This window comes from Perissodus microlepis, chromosome 5 (assembly GCF_051167445.1).
Source record: "Perissodus microlepis isolate ML-2025 ecotype Zambia chromosome 5, ASM5116744v1, whole genome shotgun sequence".
NCBI lineage: Eukaryota > Metazoa > Chordata > Actinopteri > Cichliformes > Cichlidae > Perissodus > Perissodus microlepis.
Genome location: NC_140465.1, coordinates 31,128,367 through 31,149,215, shown reverse-complemented (window position 1 = coordinate 31,149,215; position 20,849 = coordinate 31,128,367). Strand labels below are relative to the sequence as shown.

Genomic DNA, 20,849 nt, shown 5'->3' with positions numbered 1-20,849 from the left:
TTGCCAGCTAAAACACCGGTTTTAGCCTGTCAACGACGTTGATTGGCTGCGCATATACGCATTATTGGCTGGACTATGGGATAAGGTGGCATCGTTCCCAAATGGGAGCAGCCAGTCACTTACTGACTAACACTGCAAAACAGAATTGTTAAAGTATTAATTTTAATTTCAATTCAGGTTAGATTTTTTTTTGTGCGCAGAGACTGTGCCAGCAGTGCGCAATTGCGCACATGCGCAACTTAGAGGGAACATTGCTCATGAAAGTGGCCACTTTCATGAGTAAATCATATAAGTTTTTAATATTTCTTTTCCATATGGGTAAGAGCCGTTTAGGTCGCAACCGACCCATCACTAATACCCAGGGCCTTCGTGATGTGATGTTCTTCTGCTTCTCTGGCTTCTGTTTCTGTGGGGATGGTGTTTGTTATACGTTTTAGTGTCCTGAAGACACCCAGTTTGTGCTCCAGTAGATGATGAGAGTCAAACTTGATACTGATCCGTATGCATAGGTTTACGGTACAGCTTTCAAATGTCTCCCATTACTGATGGAAATCTCACAGTCTAAGAAAGCTACCCTGCCACTTTTCATATCCTCCCTGGTGAATTTGATGTGTTGGCTTACCGAATTAATGTGATCCATGAATTGTGGTACGTCCAGAGATTTGATTTTAACCCAGGTGTCATCCACATACCTGAACCAATGACTTGGTGGTGTTCCAGGGTAGCATAACAAAGCCCTCTTTTCCATTTCTTCCATGTACAAATTGGCCACAATGGGCGAAACTGGGGAACCCATGGCACACCCATGTTTCTGCCTGTAGTACTGACCCTTGTATGTGAAAACGGTGGAATTAAGACACAGTTCCAAAAGCAAACACAACCGGTGTCACGGCCCGTGGCTCGGCATCCAGGGAGCCGTGGGAGGCTGCGGTGGCCACACCCTCGGGCTGGGCCGCCTCCAAATCACCTGCGTCTCATCTGAGGCAATCACCGGAGGACTACTTCAGCCAGCTCTGACGGCTTCTCTTCGCCAGTCTGTAAGTCTCCTCCCAGTGTGACCAGCCTTCGGCGTGGAAGCCTGTGGCCTGCCTGTCATCCTGCCTGACTGCCTTCCTCCCTAGGATTCCCTTCACGGGCACCTCTCCCCTCCAAGCTCCACAGTCCTGCTCTACTTGTAAGCCTTGGCTACTTACGAAGTCTAGCTGTTCATTTCTTGACAATCTGCGTGCTGTTAACTGTGTCTCCCCTTTCTGTTGCAGTTTCCCCACGGTCCCGATTACGGTGCTCCTGGGCTCCACGCTCCTCGTTTCCCCCGTGGCGTGGGCCTTGGTTTTTCGTTTCCTTAACGTTGTTAAAAGATTCTTCAGTTCAATAAAAATGTGTACATAGTTCTGAGCTGCGGTGTGCTGAGTCTGCTTTGGGGTCCTGTTACCTGAACACTCCGTGTTCTGTGACAACCGGTCGGTGCTGTGGTTCTGCTACTGAAGTTGGGCTCATCCTGTAATCTCTTACGGACTACCTCCAATGCTTCAGTGACTAGAACACAAGTGAAGAGTCATTGTAACATTGTACGAAACCATTGTTTCATCTGCCCCCATAATAACATCTCTCACCAAAATCCAAGGTCTTCTGGATGTGGTGTTCAGAGCTGCCCACCAGCGGGTTGAGGATCAAAGCCAGAAACTTTGAGATGTTATAGGTTACTGAGTTGATAGTACAGACAATTGGTCTTAAAGGTACACCCTGTTTATGTATCTTTGTAGATTCCCCTGGGTATAGCCTGTGGTATGAGGTCCAGTCAATAGCATTGTCTTGTTCTAACTGCTTCAGGCAATCTATCACCCTCTTCCTGTAACCACTTCCTAGGTTTTGTTTCAGGGGGTCATAAGTATTTTTGTCACTGAGCAGTGACACAGTTTTTCTCATGATGGTCTTTCTGGTTTAGCAAAACCATGCACAAACTCTTGTCTGCTGGAAGGATGATAATGTTCTTGTGATTGCTATGTGATGTGAGTGCCTTCCTCCCCTCCATGTTGATGTTGGATGCTGGGGGCTTTACATTGGTGAAACAGGCCGAAGCTTTCGTCCGTAGTTGCTCTGCTTCCACGTCTGCAGTTTTGCTGTTACGAATGGCTTCTGTTTCTGTGGCTGTGTTCTACTAGTGGAATTTGTCTCGGCGTCACAGAAATTCACGGTTCAGTTCAGTTCGATACTTTGGTGTCACGGTTTGATATTTTTTCGATACAAAAAAATGTTCATGCCTTTTTAATTTGTCATTTATTAAAATTATAAATATATATTTTAACTCAAAAGTACAATTTTTAAATTTAATGTTACTGAAACAACAAAATAATAAAAAAAAATAAATCTATCTGATCAAGAAATCACTCATCTTTGGAAAAGAGTTTATTACAGAGAAATGGCTCTTTCCAAAATAAAAGCTATACTATACGCTTCTTCTGGGCTATATTCTCAGCAGCATATTATATATATTCGTTGTGTTCCCACTAGTGCTGTCAGCGTTAATCTCGTTAAAATGACGTTAACACCATAACATGGCAAGTCTCCGAGTTACCGCGGATCGCCCCGTGCGTGGGGCTGGACAGCGTCAACAAGTTAACGAGCTAACTGCGCTAACGCACTAGTTGAGCATTGCGTGGCACATCCGACATACTGTTTTACTTTTGTTCATGACTCGCTTACCATCAGGGTCATGCTTCACATGAAAACCAAGATAGTTCCAAATGCCAGATCTGAATGAGTGTGGGGGAGGCTCAATTTCGGGTAGCGTTGAGGCAGTTGCCATGTTGCAACGAGCTTAACTTCTGTCTCGCTAGCTTGCGCTGCGCTCAGTGGATCTGCGCTCCACAGTGCAGCCTAGGCGGAGTAGTCGAACGCAGATCCACTGAGCTCTCAACACAGACAGCATCGGCAGAAGAAAAGTTGATAACATAAATTTAAAATTTTGTATTGTTTGATACATATGCGTACCGAACCGAAAGCGCTGTATCGAACGGTTCAATACCGATACGAGTATTGTTGCACCCCTAATATGTACATATGTGGGTGGATGGGTGAAAGTTCATTGCAAAGCAGTTTATTACAAAAGAGCACTGAGTTAGCAACCGAAGAAGTATAAGTAACATCAAAACAACAGTGTAGCACCCCCGGGTGTGTCAAGCCTTAAGTGCATTAAGTGCATGCATCAATAGCAGACAAACACAGATCAGAGACAGAGACATAGAAAAACAGAGAAAGGGGAGAGAAAGCTCTTTTAGGCTAAGTTATATAGAGCAAGGACCAATTGGCCTCTCCTTTCTTTGCTATGTGACAGTAGTATCCAGCATAGTGCAACCTTTTCAGTCCATTCAGCATCTCAACTACACAACACCTCCCATCAGGACTGGGTGTGCCCAGTATATTCTGTAAGTTTCCCAGTGTAATCTGCATGCAAAATGTAAGACAAGCTCCCTTCAAAGCCAGTCTACTGTGCTGATGCCAACATGAAGTCACAGCTTCCCCAGGCACAGGTTGACAGCAGTTTTCCGCACAGGTTACATGAACTTCAAATCTTATTGAGTGAAATTGTGTATATTAGATACACATCAATCATGCAAGGTTGGATTGTTATAATAAATGTGGTTAACTGAGCATATTTCACTCATCTGTCTATAACTTAAAGTTATTCCTATCATGATGCATCCTTGTCTAGACTACATGAATGCTGCAAACACTAAGTTATGCCAGCGTGGAGAAGAGCCGAGCCAGTTGCGTAAAGTGGCCTTCATGTGTGTAAATACTTTATGTGAAAGTAATTGACTCTTAAGTGTCTTAAATGGTACTCGAGAAATATAGTCTGTGGTAACCCCCAGCTAGCCACACAACTTCAGTTTCCTGTAGTAATGTCACTGCGTTATTTCTCTTTTCTTTACAGTCAATGTGTTTGCTCTTTCTCATTGAGAATTGTAATGTGTTTTTGACTCCATGTGCAGCAAATCAGGGTATAGAGCTCAATCATGTTGATGCTTTAAAATTGTGTTGTTTTAGAATAACTTAATAAAAAAAACTATTTGGGCTGAAGTGAAGGTATTTAGGTAAAAATTAGACAGGCTAAACAGACTACAGTAAATATGCAGAGTGCAAAGTACAAAGGTCAAATAAAGTGCTTATATCTGCAGTTAAGGGTAATCTCCTAGCCAAGATCATTACTTTAAAAAAAAAAAGCTTTTGAATTTTAACCTGGATTGTGAACATGCAATATTGCTCCAGTTTCCTAAAGCACAAAACCTTTAAAAGCAGGCATGATATGCATAAATATGAAAAACGTCAGCATAACTGACCCCCCCCCCAACACACACACACACACACATACACACACTCACTGTATTTTGCAGCTGTGAATGTATTCATTTAACACATTTTGAACATGGATTCCATATATCAGTGTTCTGTTATGTGCTTCTGCAAACCTAACTATTTTGCTGCACCATGTTTGACGAATAAACATCAGCTTGGTCAAATAACATCAGGGTTAATATGTGGTTATCTGTTGTAGCTACCCAGACAGGGGCGGGTGGATGAAGCAGAAAAATAACTGGTTGGTGATATTATTTTAAGGCAGAGCTGATACCAACAAGGGCTTTAGAGAACACATCATATCTGTGAGGATGAAGACTTTGAGTGCTGCTCTTGTTTTGCTGAGTCTCATCTCAGTGGGCCAGCCTGCATCGCTGGCCTGTGAGAAGCTGTTAAAGCCAGTCGACCAACGTCCAGATGTAAGTGCCTTTCCACATTTGTTTTGTTTCAGCTGTTAAAACTTGCAATTTTTTTCTGAGATGTGATGGAGGGAAATATTCTGAATGTTTTTTTTGTGAATTTCCAAAATAAATAATGAATCAATCAATTAAAACAAATCTTTTATTTCAGCTGCCTGGGAGGTGGCACTTTATAGCTGTGTCCACAGAGTTTTGCCTGTCTTCAACATTAGTCAGTGCTTTATTTTCCCCAAGTGCCACAGTGGATGTAATTTCTAAGGGCGAACCAAACCTCTATGGTGATACTACTTATTTGAAAGCGTAAGTAATGTTTTATTTTTTGTTTTTTAGTTAAATTAATAGCATTTAACATGGTAACATTGTTCAGCTGTTCTTTCAGGTGTTAAATCTGTAATGATGAATGTTGCAGGAATGGAGTTTGTATCAACGGAACCACAACATTTCTCTATGCAAACAGCAGCATATTTGAACTCGACAGTGAAAGTAAGAGGTTTTTCTTTTAAATATACTCTGACTACAAGCTGTAGTTCAATAACAATTTAATATATTACTACCATTTAAATACTTTAAATGACTTTAATGATTCCAACAGATGCCACAGTTGATCAACCAGACGTGCTGCTGCAAACTGGCTGTCCTGACTGCCTCGTCTCTAAAGAGGATAAAAGTCATCTTTTGCTCTTCAGTAAGGTGGCAGGGCTGGGGGCTTTTAGACCATTCATAATTTGTAATTTCCTGTTGTAGTTAAACAAAAAGCAAAATGCACGCTGTGAGAAATACAAGGTTCAATACAATCCATCATATTATCACAAGCCTTTTATCTCAGATGTCTCACTGCTTCACCAGGTAGACGAACAGCTGTTTCTGCTGCTGAGCTGACGGAGTTTGAGACACAGGCAGAGTGTCTGGGATGGTCTAAACCCCAACTCCTCAACACTGATCATGGTGAGACTTTTACAGCAACCAAAAAAAAAAAAGGAACAGATAGCACATATGTAAATGATCCTCTTTCTTCTTTCAAAAATGTGTTTTTATGTCTTTTGGGCAGCATGATGATTTTATGATGGTGTAGCACACTCTGTGTCACTCTTGAGTGTGCATATATAAATCAGTTTAAGTTTTAACATTTTATTGTCATTTCCTTTCCTACATTCCATATACAGACTATGAAAAGTGTGTGCAATTTGACGAAGATATGGATGAGGATAAATTAAGCGAAGTGCTTCAGAGTTTCTTTCAGAAGACGCTTGAAAGGATGAAAACCACATATCACTTGTTAACCAAATGCATGGCAGAGGGTTTTATTTCATATCTCCCCTCATTGTTTTAAGAACTAAATGTCCAGTGCTTGCTGAACTTTATTTTCATATCTAAAATATGACTTTTAATCTATATATGAATGCCTCTTTTAATTACTGAATTGAGCTTTTTTTTTTCTTCATTTAGAAGTGCAAGTTTTTTAAATAAAAGTCTGTACGTCCATGTATGTTAAACATTTCTTTGCAATTTATTTTACAAGTGTGTGAGGCCATAGCCATGCTAGCAGTTCTATGAGGCGCCATATAGACATCAGTGTTTCGAACCATGTAATACAAATAACAAGCAACAAAATATCAATGATAGGATAATAGTGCAAACCAGGTATTATGTTTACCATGATAATTTGTGGTGTAACTGTAAAAAACAATCACAGATTGGTTTGTAACCTATTTTGGAACCACATTTGATGCATTTATTTTATGTTCTAAATTTCTTTTCTTAGTTTTGTCTTATTTTAAGTTTCATTTAGCCAGAAATTGGTGCTTTTAGCTCTTAAAAGACTGCTTGGTTCCAACATTTGAACAGAAATGATGGCTTTTTAACTGTTGTTGTAAAATCAAAAGTAAAAGGTTAAAAACAGATATTATTGTTTTTATATTTTCCACAAATTCTTAACAGTAAGTTGCTTTTCTTTGCTTTTAAATTTCAATAAATATTTCCTAAATCCTTATGAGCTATATGGATTGTCATTTAGAACACCAAGAATTTTGGTTTATTATCTTTATGTTTGTTGTGATTTTTGCAGAGCTGCAAAGGTTTAGGAAAGTAACTTTGAGGTTTGAATAGAAAATGTGCATAAATTGTGCTGTGCATTTATGAGAAACCCATGAATCCATTCTCTTCCACTTATCAAATTCAGGGTCATTGGGGGCTGGAGGTTATCTCTGATTTAAAAAAATATTTTTATAGTTATTTTTGTTTGTGAAATAATGGCATCATGGGCACATTCGCTATGGCCATCTGCACTATTCTTTTCTTTTCTTGTTACAAAAGATGACCCAGCTTTCCTGCAGAGAAGCAAACTTCATAATGAAGAGAAATTTTAAGTGCATTATAATTCCTCTTATAACCAATTCATAAACAGCTTGTGCTTTCAGACACAATGCCCCAGCTTTTTTGAACAATTTACAAAACTTAATGTGAACACTGAAATGGGAGTGTGGCATGGACTTTAATGTTGCTTATTCTTCCATAATCAGGATAAATCACATATGTTCAACACAGAATGACTATAAACCTTTCTTTCTGCTTAAATGAGTAAATTCTTAAATATATATCTCTGTATCACATGCAGCATGTGATAAACTATTTGGTTGCACTGATAACCATCTTGGACAAACTAAAAATGTGCTTGACATGATACAAAAATTTTAAAGTGGAATTCAGAGACCACTCATGAATGTAGTTGTCAGTTGAATGTCTCACTTCCTCTTAGGCTTTAATCTACATTGGTAATACAAAATTAAGTGCACGTACAGTTGTTTCCTGTGCTGCACAGTTCCAGATGTGAGTAAGGATTTCCTTAAATCTTCAATACAAAGATAAAATCTTAAAGACAATATAGTTTAAAAAAAGCATGAAAACCAACAAAGCAGCAAATACAAAATTTACATATTGTATATAAAAAAAAAACTAGATGAAGCATAGAGATTTTAAAATACGATAAAACAAACCAATCAGATATCACAAAAAGTACTTTGTTTTATAGTAATACTTGAATAAAGTACACAAGTCAATGAAACAAAATATACTAATCCTTATACTTAGATATAATCGGGAAAAAAAGACAACAAAAAATCAGCCTTATAATTAGAACAAAAAGGCAAGAAAACACAGAAATCTGCCTTCAGTCATTTGACACAATGTGACTGCTGGATCTTTTGTCTGTCATTTGGCTTGTCTGGGATTCTTGATTTTCAGCAACACGTGAAACACACTTTCTCCAGATCTTCAGATAAGCTCTCTTGATTTTTTGTATTTTGAATGCATACACAACTGGATTGACCGCTGAGTTAGCATGAGACAGAATAATACCTATATATAAAACTATTGGTGGTATATTTGTCACCTCACCAAAATAAACAAGGCAGTTCATTATGTGAAGCGGCAGCCAGCACAGGGCAAACAGGGCGAAGACCAGAGCTAGAGATCCTGCCAGCTTTTTCTCTTTTCTTAGGTAGTTCTGAGACAGTTTCTGAGCACCACTGCCTGGTTTCTCTCGAAGGTGTCCTTTTATAATACAGAAAACATGGGTATACAACGTGGCCATTACCAACAGAGGTATCAGATTCAGGGAAAAAAAACTGAAATAAACCAGGTATGACATGGGAATTACAGCTATAAACTGGCAGACAATTGTAGAATTGGCTGAATTAGACAAGGTTTGATGGTTGTACCACCCAAGCATGGGAGTAAAGCTGAGAGGGATTGCAACAATCCAACATGCAGCCACCACAAGACAGGAGTGTCCCTGTGTCACAATCCTTTTGTACCTATTAAAAAATGAAAACAATAAAATAGTCTCACAAAAAAAATTAAAATATCATAAAATGATTTTTTTTAAAACAAAATAAATTGTTAGTGAAGTACTGGTCGATGTGATAAAATGATATGGTAAATGGTCTGTATTTGTATAGCGCTTTACTAGTCCCTAAGGACCCCAAAGCGCTTTACACATCCAGTCATCCACCCATTCACACACACATTCACACATACCATATAAACCACAAAGTCCATAATTACTACTTCCTACTACTAAATTACTATGTCCACTATTCAACTATGAGTCATTTTAGTTTGTTTTTAAAAAACTGTCTTATTAATCCATACTCTTACCTGAGAGGGATATACACCCGGAGGAAACGGTCAAGCGAAATAGCCAACAGAGACAGAACTGAAACGAGGGTGAACAGGATGACCACACAGCTGATGAAGAGACACGTATTGAATGAAGTCTTCACCCGTCCATCCACCACTACAGCCAATGGTATGGCCACACATCCAACCAGAAAATCAGCCATAGCCAGAGATGCAATAAGGCAGAATGTTGGCTGTTGAATGCTTTTAGTGGTCCAAAGTGCCAAAATGACCAGCATGTTACCCAGACAGCAACTAACTGCAATAAGCACTTCAACCAAGGTGTAAATCATTACTCCCAAATTCATTGTGCTTTCTATCTGGCTGATGATTGTCAGTTGATGGTGCAGTATATTTGAGTGTGAGTCTGAGCTTCAGTGTGGTATGTAAATCTATATAACATTTGAGGAAGTCCTTCGTCTCTTAGCAGCAATTTTTTTAAATAACACATACAAATAGATATGCATGTAAGAGGATGATATGCAAAAGGAAAAAAAAACCACTGGTGCAATTATGAGTAACTAAAAAAACAATCTCTCAAGTCGAAGCTACACAAGCCACAAAACCCACATCCTGAAACAACATACACCTAGGTGATATCTCACAAATGGGGTGGACGTTTTGGGTGTTTGCTCTCCGTGTTATGTTTTTGCAAATCACATGGTATACTGACAGATGGTATAACAGACTGTTATTGTGCAATATATTTCCTCTGCCTCAGCTTAGATTCTGTATAAATACTGTATCAGTGAAGGTGACATTGACTTTGAAAAAAAAAAGACAAATAGCATAGATTGTGTACATGTGTATTCTTATGGCATCCCATTTCTAAGAGCAAAATTTTCACATCTTAAAACAAACCTCTCTTTAAGGGCCTCTAGCATGACATTTGGTGTGTCTTAGTTAGCTATTTGTTTCCACACTAACAGACGGTATAAGCCAGTTGTTTAAAAAATGTTTCAGGCAATTTAAACCATGAACAAACCTTTAATAAAGACTCTTCGGAGCTTAACTGTGTAAACACTGCATTTATAAGACTATTATAATTCATTATTCAAAATTACAACATTTTGCACATTATTGTTACTATTGGTAGTAGTAGTAGCAGCATGTATTCTTGTGTTTTCTTCTTGAGGACACGAATGGTGTACACAAACAACATTTTGAACTGTTACACTGTTACACCTATGTAATATGTATTACAGCCTCATAGATTGCATATGTAGATATTCTGCATATCAAGGCATTTAAAAGGGAAGTCCCAGGTAGCAGCCGCAGTGCATGCCCCCAACCCTAGCACATGCAAGTGAATGTGTTTAAAGTTCATAGGGAACTCTGAAGTAGATGAAGGAAGTGTTGGGCATTGATGCTCAGTAGTAGTTTTGCAGATATGCAGAATGTGTGGGTAGAAGGTTAACCTCACTCTCCCCAGCAAATCGCAATGATACACACAATCATGTGAAAAGGAATGTTTGCATAGGACTCTATGAAGTCCCATGAAAAACCGCATACAGCTTTACTGTTTCCAGCAGCTAGGCACTGCTAATCAGATGCACTTGATTGAAATATCATCAGCAACCACATCTATTGCTCATCTGGTATATTCAGATGTGGTTTAACACACACTCACACACACACACACAAAGAAAAAAACAGGGCTACAGGCCTCAGTTAGCATGTCAAATCTTAAAGTTCATGACAGCGCAATTGAAAAAAGGCTGGAGATCCCACTCTTGTTTGTAAGAGTTGCCAGAAGAAAAACTCTTCTCTATAAAAAGAACATAGAAGCAAAGTTTAGGATTGAAGAGTGTCAATCCTAAACTGACTTTTAACCTTTTAATGCCTGGTGTATTACATTTGACAAATACAGTTTTCCCCGGTTTTTGGGACTTCAACATCATCAGTGGGAATTTTCCCCCTGAAAAACCTAAATAAATTGCACAATACATTTTTAAGCAATTAAAAAAATCAGATAAGCAAATATAATACAAATTAAATGTCATATATGGAGATTGGAATGTGATTTATTTTTTAAACATTTACACAAAATTAAACAAAAGAAAATTAAATAAACCATTTTCAAAAAAATAAAATTTCTACCAATTATTTTATGATTCAGGCTTTAAAGGGTTAAAACAATGTGGCAACAAGTGGAGATCTTTGGCTATGATGCAGGGCTGTGTTTAGAGAAAACTATTTACGGCATATCAGCACAAGCATCTCATACCAACTATAATGCTAAGTTGTGGTAAGTTTGCAATTGTGGTTTGAGAAAGCTGTGCATAAACGTATCCCCACAAACCTCAACGAATTGAATCAACATTATAAAATGATGTGAGAGACATTTGAGGAAAATACACATAAAATAGAATAAAAATAAATACAGTAAATGTTCCCTTTAGAAATCTTTTTTTTCTCTTTTTTGCTCTATAAAATTGTTGTTTTTCTTTTTCAATCACTCATCTTAACAGTAGGATATACATGAAAAGAGAAAAAAATTAAGTTTGCACTCATTTTTTGCACTCTCTGGGCAACTGACCGTTTCAATGTGGACGCACAACTCTGTGAAAACGACTGAAAACGCTAGTGTGGAGGCATTTTCATTGCAATGGTGGCCTCGAAGATGTTTGCTTTTTCAACTGCTGTAATGTCCAAATCACTACTTAGAAGTGGGGCAGGAATATTCCAGCAGCTGTTTGAGGACATCGCGTACCATTTCCCAGTCAACTGTAATAACAGCGTTTTTATTTTGTTTGTTCATTCGTTTATTTATTTTTGCTTGGCTAATGTTTTGCACTAATCAGACAAATTTAACTCTCTCTATGAAATAAAAATTGCACAAATCCATTAAATAGGTTCAGTTTCATTTTAGTCTAATAAATCACCTTTAAAACAATAGAATGTTAGCTATAAAGGTTTAAATGAGACTTACATCTTGATCACTCTTTGCTTTCTTTACAGTGGCTTGCAAAAGTATTCGGTCCCCTTGAACTTTTCCACATTTTGTCACATTACAGCCACAAACATGAATCAGTTTTATTGGAATTCCACGTGAAAGACCAATACAAAGTGGTGTAACTGTAAACCGATTACTTTTTTCAAGTAACAAGTAAGGGATTACTATTGCAAAAAAGGTAATTAGATTACTGTTACTTTCCCGTAAGCACTCTGCGTTAATGCATTACTAAAACTGTGATTTTTTTTTTGTGAGTGTCTCATGACAATGATGTAAGCGAGTGCCACGTTCATGACAACAGCTGTGTGCAGATCAACAATGGATAAAAAAATCAAGTGCAGGTGCTTACCTGACTTATAGCTTATATGACTGTGCAGCATTTAAAGCGTGGAAGTACTGACCTCACTTTGAGTTTGATTCTGTAAAAAGTGACAAAAACATTAGTTTCCGCTGATCACTGCGTGGGAAGGAAACTTCTTTTTACAGCGAAAACCCCGTAACTTCCAAGCAAGCACCGAGTACGCGACCACGGAATGGGAAATTCACAGACAAACTCGCAGATTCTTCCACTGACCGCTGCGGCACACAAACCTCCGTCTGCCCCACTCCTGCTATACAGGTGAAAATAGAGCAACAGGACCGCTAGTCTTTGATTTTATTTATTTTCTGCTGTTTTACTTGCATCTATTTGAAAGAGTGAGTGTAAACACAAAATCACATTTTATTTTATGTGCAGGAACGTGCAGAAAATAGGTTTAAATGTTAAACAAATTGCTTCCACTCAGAGAATGTTGCATATAATTTCATTTTTCCTTGATGCATAAAGTTAAAAGATTAAAACTAATAAAACAAATTTTAAAAAGAGACTTTTTTTCATTTGATTATATTTTATATCATGGATTAGGCAGAAAGTAGAATTGGGCTGAAAGATCTATCGCTTTATCACCTAGTCACGTTGTAAATCATGTTTTTAAAAAGTAACTAAGTAACTAATTACTTTTGAAAATAAGTAATCAGTAAAGTAACGGGATTACATTTTAGGGGAAGTAATCAGTAATTAGTTACTGATTACTTTTTTCAAGTAACACTGTTAGTAAGATACATGAGTTCTTGAACGTAAGTTGGGAAAGCTCTTAGCCGTTAGCATGCGTCCATGCTAACTGCCCAGAGAATTCTTACATGTTATCGCAAAAACAGCGCATGTCCCCCCCTCGGACAACATGGATGCAGCCTGAGACTCTCTCCACTCTGTGGTCAGCAGAGTGCAATCGCAATCTCCGAGAGCCCTTTCTTTAATACCAGGGGACTATAAACAAGCATCACTGGACTCCACACTGCCGACCTTCACCCAGTACGTGTCATGCCCTACCAGAGACAATAAAACACTAGACTTAGGCTACGTTCACACTGCAGGTCTTAATGCTCAATTCCGATTTTTTGATCAAATACGATTTTTTTGTCTGCTTGTTCACACTACAAATAAAATGCGACAGCAAACGCGCTCTAATGTGAACCTCAAAGCGGCCCGCACGTGCAAAAGAAGACGCCACACGCTCTGTTTAGACCCAGACCAAACTATATTGTTTGACTGATGGCCCTTAATTTAAAGACTTCAGACTTTACGTTTCCCAATTTTTGCTTTATGTTATTTTGTTATTTACATAATAATGTGAATAACCTAATAACTATCCTTATTGCTGTTTTAGAGGAGCCGTGCTTCAAAGGATAGTTGCAGATTTCTGTCAGAATCTGCAGATTATACAGTACAAATAAAATGTTCACATTTCTCCAACGTTGTCTTCCCAACAGTTTAACTAACTGGATGGCCAGGAAGCGTTCACGATGTCTTCTTGGGCGCTTCTCCGGAGCTGATAATTGCCGTCTGTCTTTTGTCAGTGACGTAAAAGACGGATTTAATGTGACATGACCATTCAAACAGCAGTCGCTTTCTAAAACATCGGATATGTATCGGAATCAGTAGCACATACGAAAGTGACCCAGATCGGATTTGAAAATATCCGATTTGTGCTGTTCACACTGTCATACCATGATCGGATATGGGTCGCATAGGGTCAAAAAAATCGGATTTGATGCGTTTTCGCCTGCAGTGTGAACGTAGCCTTACTGTATGTCAATGCAAAAGAGGTATACAGTTTGTCACCTGTCCCTCACCTGGGAAGATCTGATCACAACCTGGTGCCCCTTGTTCCTGTGTACGGGCCCTTAGTGCGCAGGGAGCCACCCGCACAGTGCAGAGATGGTCGGAGGTGAGCGAGGAGGCTCTAAAAAGACTTTTGAGTTGACTGTGCAGGAGGTGCTTTGTGTGACGACGACGGGGAGGACATTGACAGCCTTGTGAGCTGCGTGACGGGCTACATTAACATCTATGTAGATAACACCGTACCCATGAGGACCTACTCTGCCTTTTTTTGTAGATGGCATCTGAATTGCGAGTCCAGTCCAGTTTATTGTTCAGATGAACACCAAGGTACCTGTAGCTATCCACAGCCTTAATGCCCATACCTTGGATTTTTAGTGGTTGCTATGGAGGATGTTTGTGCCTGCGGAAGTCTACCACCAGCTCCTTGGTTTTTCTAGTGTTGATCTGGAGGTAGTTCTGCTGGCACCAGTCCACAAAGTCATGGGTAAATTCTCTGTACTCCCTGTCGCTACCATCAGTGATGAGGCTGCCTATTGCAGAGCCGTCAAAGAACCTTTGCAGGAAGCACTGGGTGGAGTTTTGGGAGAAGTCTGCAGGAGCGAGGCCAGAGCAATTCCCTGTGGGGCCCCCGTACTGCAGACGACACCGTCCGACACACAGCCCTAAGTTCTCATATGCTGTTGTCGGTTGGTGAGGTAGAACCATCTCGGGCCACAAAAATCCCAACTGTCTGCCTGGGGGGGATGTGAGGTGGGCAAATGAACTGCATCATTTCTTTTAACAGGTTTGATTGATCCAGGATGCAGTCTTCAACATTGACTGCAGACTCACCCACCCCCACTACTGCTGTTCCACCTCTGACACCTCATTCACTTCACACCTCCTCCCCTCACCCCGCTCACTACTACTCACCCTAACCACAGCATCCTGTACACAACCAACACACGGCTCCAGCCTGTCTCTCTCAACCATCCAGGTTAAGGAACTGAGGATGACTGGAGTCAGGAAGGCAGCGGGTCCAGATGGCATCAGCTCAAGGGTTGCCAAGTCCTGCGCAGATCAATTGTGTGGGGTGATGGAGTACATCTTCAGCCTGAGGCTGGGAAGAGTTCCACAGCTCTGGAAAACCTCTTGTGTGCCACTAGTGCCAAAGACTCCATATTCCAAGAACCTCAACAGCAACAGGGCTCTGACATCCCACCCAATGAAGACCCTGGAACACCTGAACCTGTCTCAGCTTTGACTCCTGGTGAGCTCCTCACTGGACCCACTTCAGTTTGCCTACCAGCCTGGCACTGGATTGGATGATGCTGTCATTCACCTCCTACACTGTTCCCTTTCTCAACTGGAGACCCCTGGGAGCACTGTGAGAATCATTTTCTTTAATTTCTTTATTGCCTTTAACACCATTCTTTCCACAGTCCTGAAGAAAAAGCTGGAGAACTCAGGAATTGACCATCACCTCACAGCATGAATATTGGACTACCTCACCACCAGACTATAGTATGTGAGAACTCGGGGCTGCGTGTCGGACAGGGTCGTCTGCAGTACGGAGGCCCCACAGGGAACTGTGTGGGAGACATCTGCAGTGGGCAAATGAACTGAATCATTTCTTTAACAGGTTTGATTGATCCAGGATGCAGTCTTCAACATCGACTGCAGACTCACCCACACCCACTGCCGCTGTTGCGCATCTGACACCTCAGTTACTTCACACCTCCTCCCTTCACCCCGCTCACTACTCCCCACCCCTACCACATCATCCTGTACACAACCAACACACATCTCCAGCCTGTCTCTCTCAACCCCCCAGGTTAGGAGGGAACTGAGTACGACTGGAGCAAAGAAGGCAGCAGGTCCAGATGGCATCAGCTCAAGGGTTGTCAAGTCCTGCGCAGATCAACATGAGAACTCTGGGCTGCGTGTCGGACAGGGTCATCTGCAGTATGGAGGCCCCACAGGGAAAGGTGTGGGAGACGTCTGCAGTGCAGATGGTGAAGAGGAACTGAGCCAGAACCGTTCCCTGGATTAATTGCGTTAAAATTTTTTATCGCATTATTTGTAATGATAGCATTAACGCGATAACGTTGACAGGCCTAGTTTGTTGGTTTGCTTTTATTTTGTTTCATTAGCAAGCTGGTTATTAGATGCCGCTTCAGCCAGCCAGACAATCCTTTGCTGTCCCACCCCTCTCCTCCCTGTGGAGCAAGCAGCAGGTGTATCTCGTAAATGGAAGATGTCCTTACTCCTCGCAAATGGGCAATAGAAAACCGTTTGGTGCCTATGCAATCCCCAAAATGCACTGGCATGACATCCGGGGAGCATGGGTGTGAGCAACGTTTTTTTTTTGCAGATGCCATGATGCCCCTTCTACCACGATGCCACCCTGGGCAATGCCCTATGTTGCCCATATCAAAAACCACCACTTGGTACCATAGCTCAGGCTACTTGTTACTCTGTGATATTTATCTGCATGTTTGCAAACTTGTCTAGTACTTACCTGTTTGTTTCCTCCTTCCTCTAAGGAAATCTATGTATTACAACCTGTCTGACACACTCCTACCAATAGTATACTGGAAATGTGTCCAGGAGAAAGTGAGGAGAAACTCAAAATAGAACTGATACATAGACTCTGACCTGAATCTGATACCTGTTAATAAATGAAAAAGAAAAAATCCAGATACACAGAGAGTGTGTATCTCAGCAATGTATCTGTGTTGCTTATGATATTTATTCCCTTTGCTTCCTTAAGATCGTTTATTAAAATCTTTAAACCTTTCAACTGTGTTCTACAATTATGTCCTTTTTTTGCAAATGCCAGCAAATTACTGCCTTGCCTTGGTCATCCACTGCAAATTCATTTCTGCCTGAACCCTGATGTGTTTTTTCTAAACCATTTGCATTTTGAGTAAATGTATTTTGCAAGAGTAAGCATGCACACATTTGCCAAACACAGACAGGATATTGTGTGGTTAATGATAGACCTACAAACTGCTTTTAAAATGTTAACAAAATTCATATCACTGCAAATGCAGTGAGCAGTTTGCATTGACAGCTAGAAATATAGCATGTGCAATCATCTGTCACCAATTAAACTGCATCTTATGAAATGTCAATTTTCTTTCTCCACAGTTTTTTTTAGAGAACGTGTTACCATCTACCGGAACCAAATTCCTTGTATGTGTCTGCACATATACATGGCCAATAAACACGATTCTGATTCTGAGTATACATAGTAAAGTATGATACATTGTTTTATCATATTTCAAGTGTCACCATACTGAAAATACTGATAAATCTTATCAGTATGTACTTTTGATCCAGGACACGATATTAGGTTTGATCAAGATTTTGAAGGTTTAACCTTGAACTTATCTGTCCACACACTGACATGTTTATCAGTTTGTGACCTAGATGATGATTGGTAAATGTGGTCTTTACTGGAAATGATGGCATTTGAGGTCATTCACTTCATTTCCTCTTAAATAGGGGTGGGAAAACTAACTGGTCAGTATAAACCCGAAAAAGACTAAGAATCATCAGAAGTGAACTCATACTGAGCCAAGATGAAAGCGTTTTGTGTCGCTGTTCTTGTGCTGAATTTCATCTCTGTGTGCCAGCCTTCATCAGTGGCCTGTGAGAGGTATCTAAAAACAGCAGATAGGGACCAAGATGTAAGTCTCTTTTAAACCTTTATAGCTAAGATTATAGTTGTAAAACTGATTTGCTAGTAAAATATTAGTAAAATGAAACTGCACCTATGTAATGGATTTGTGCAAGTTTGTATTTCATGAATAGTGTTAAATATGTCAGATTAGTGCAAAACATTTACAAAGCAACAAACAAAAACTAAAATAACGAATGAACAAACAATGTCTTCATTTCAGCTGACTGGGAAATGGTACCTTATAGCCATGTCCTCAAACAGCTGCTGGGCTACTGCATTCAGTGTCCTACCTTTCGGTATCTATGTGAACATTACGGCAATGGAAGAAGCAAACATCTATGAAGCCACCTTTTCACTGAAAATGTAACTAATTTTCTTCCTTATAATTGTTGTTTATACTGTATGTTTGCCAGTGTTTGTGCTTGATATTTCATTATGTCATTTAAAGTTATTTTTTCATTCTTTATGTCTTTTGACTACTAATTAAATCAGGTTTGGGCAGTGTAAAAATTTAACTTCAAAAATTCACTAGGGAAAAAGCACCATAACTGAGATTGACAGCAAGGGTAAGAGTTTTGATTAAAACATTTGTGTCACTGGACTTTAATTATGAATCTCTTTGTGTCTGTTTCTTTCAGTCACTATTAAACCTTTTAACTGCAGATTAATTATGTGCTCAAACCTTTTAACATTCACAAAATAATCAATAAAAACATAAAAGCACTAAAAGAGAAAATTCAGTTATGAAAATCATATACATGTTTAATTTCTAAGCTTTTAAAGAATTGGTAGCATACTAGTTTTGTTGTCTTTTGTCTTCTTCGACTTTTTCCACATTCTTTTATTGTGTAGATAATAATATCTTCACTTGTGATAGTATCTATAATACTATAATTCTGATGTTAAAAATGTAAATCTCAAATGTTAAATGTATTTTAATAACTCTTCTTTTTACAACAGGTGCCAAAAGTGATAATGTAATGATACTTCTTCAAAGGAGGTGCCATGATTGTATTGTTATAAAGGGAGATGGCTTCACTGACATTCTTGTGCTTTTAAGTAAGGACCCAGACAAATGTGATAAGAAAATATGTTGAATATTTCCAATACAGATGTTTTTACAGCACTTTCTTACCTGACTTATCTAGCAGGCTATTATATAGCAGATTATGACATTTAATCATGTTTTAAACAGGTAAGCGAATGTCCATCACTGATGATGAAATGGAGGCATTTGAGATACAAGCAGAATGTCGTTACTTGTACAAACCACAGATCTTTGGTTCTGATCATGGTAAGATGTGAAAAAAGAATATGACGAAACCTTTATGTCTTTACAGCTAACCTGTACTTTTAGAGTGATTCGTGTCATTTTATTTTCTGCAGTTCCTTAACATTATAATGTAAACAGTATAACACAATTGCACATTCTACAGTTTCTAATTGTTTTTTTTTCTTCATACAGACTACGAGAACTGCACAGTTGACGATGGCAAGACTGAATATGCTTCTTCAGAAATTCCCCATATGCGACAAGCAGTGCTAAACATCTTCTCACAGGTCTTCACATGCGTACAAGACAGAGTTTTGTATTACCCCCGTGCTGCCTTCCAGTGGGTGCAGTCAACATGGAGTAATTTGTGGTGAATGTAGAGAGACAGGCTATAATAAATATTTGCTTATTTCAATCATGTGCACTTGAAACCGTGTTGTCTTTAGTTTAAAGATTTGAAGAGAGTGTAGAATGAATAATAAACACTACAGTTTACAGATGAACAATATTTGAATATTAATTCAAAATATCATTATAATGCATTTATATCTGTCCTTTACCTCTCAACTCCTATTCATCCAACTTGCTGAGGTCCAGAGTAAGGGCAGTGTCTATTTTAAGGATGCTCTAAAGTGCTGTGTTCCAATTTTTTCTGTCGCATTTCTGTTGCTATTAAACATTTATGAAATTCAGTGTGGAATCAACTGTCAAAAGACTCAATCTTCCAAAGACTCATTTCCTCAAATAATCACTGTTTCAGCAGAATTTTCCAGGGGTCCTATCTGGACAAAAAGACAGTCATTTGAAATTTGCAACCTCTGTAAATGATTTTACATAAAGTGGAATGCATATTTAGACATTGTTATGATGAGTCCACCTACTTCAATATCAAAAGAACAGCAGATGTAAATGTCAGAGGGTTTAAATATGGTAATTTTGGTTTTCTATTCCCTAAAAAAACGTTCTAGGCGTTGACTTTAATTCATGGACCAACGGTGTAATAACTACACTTGTAAAAACTTGTGAAAGTTCTAGTCAGTAATAGCTTAAAAAATAAAGTGAAAATGAAAAATTTAGCTATATGAATAAGAGACATGAGAGAATTTAAAAATGCAATATGTCTCCTGCCTTTTCTCAAAGGCCAAAGTGTAACTTTACTTACACACAAAGATCACAATAAATAATGAATTGTGGGAAAGTAAATATAGTGTATATGTCTGTTTTTAAAAATATGTATTTGCTGGTCTTTGCTGTCTAAAGTTGAAATCCAAAAATGAAACATGCGACCAACATTTTATTGACAGACTTACCAGACAGCCTCAGACAGCCGTGCAGTCTTAAAGGTCCCTATGTGAGTAGGCTATTATACCACAGGACTGCCAGACCCCACAACGCTACCATGAGTTGGTTAAGGATGGGTAATGACACTTGCCTGCTCTCCTTCTTTGTCGCTTCTGCAGGACGTAAAGTTTATGACTCAGACAACTCGTATGCCATTTGGTAGCAAAAGAGAAAAAAGAAAAAGAAAAAAAAGGAAGAGAATGGAAAAAGTTTTAAAAGGGGGGGTTGTTCCAAACAAAACCAAAAACTAAAAAAACATCTCCAGTTGGAGACACGTTTACAATTTCCTGATATTACATCTAAAACAATTATAAACTGTGACGGTCACAAAACAGTCCACGTCCTGCTTACTTGCCTTAACCTTTCATCGCCAAATGGTGGCACGATACAAACCAGTTTTATGGTATCCACCAACACTTTACAACAACGCAATAGATTAACAAAGCAGAACGAATGTATGGCGAATAATACATTAGATTACAACATAAAGTCTGTGAAGG

At 39.0% G+C, this 20,849-nt stretch overlaps 2 protein-coding genes and 1 pseudogene across 2 annotated transcripts; 1 reads left to right on the top strand and 2 right to left on the bottom strand.

The window, feature by feature from the left end:
• Positions 1–329: 329 nt before the first annotated feature.
• LOC146387619 (uncharacterized) lies at positions 330–2,186 on the bottom strand (annotated as a pseudogene).
• A 2,439-nt stretch (positions 2,187–4,625) lies between these two features.
• On the top strand, positions 4,626–6,777 carry LOC146387618 (uncharacterized). The gene is made up of 6 exons (XM_084929368.1): positions 4,626–4,775; positions 4,927–5,075; positions 5,185–5,258; positions 5,368–5,460; positions 5,622–5,720; positions 5,939–6,777. The coding sequence occupies exons 1-6, from the start codon at positions 4,668–4,670 to the stop codon at positions 6,103–6,105; spliced, it is 690 nt and encodes a 229-aa protein (XP_084785494.1). The 5' UTR covers positions 4,626–4,667; the 3' UTR covers positions 6,106–6,777.
• A 1,164-nt stretch (positions 6,778–7,941) lies between these two features.
• On the bottom strand, positions 7,942–9,259 carry LOC146387617 (adenosine receptor A3-like). The gene is made up of 2 exons (XM_084929365.1): positions 8,931–9,259; positions 7,942–8,587 (listed from the first exon to the last, which is right to left on the bottom strand). The coding sequence occupies exons 1-2, from the start codon at positions 9,257–9,259 to the stop codon at positions 7,942–7,944; spliced, it is 975 nt and encodes a 324-aa protein (XP_084785491.1).
• Between the last annotated feature and the right edge of the window lie 11,590 nt (positions 9,260–20,849).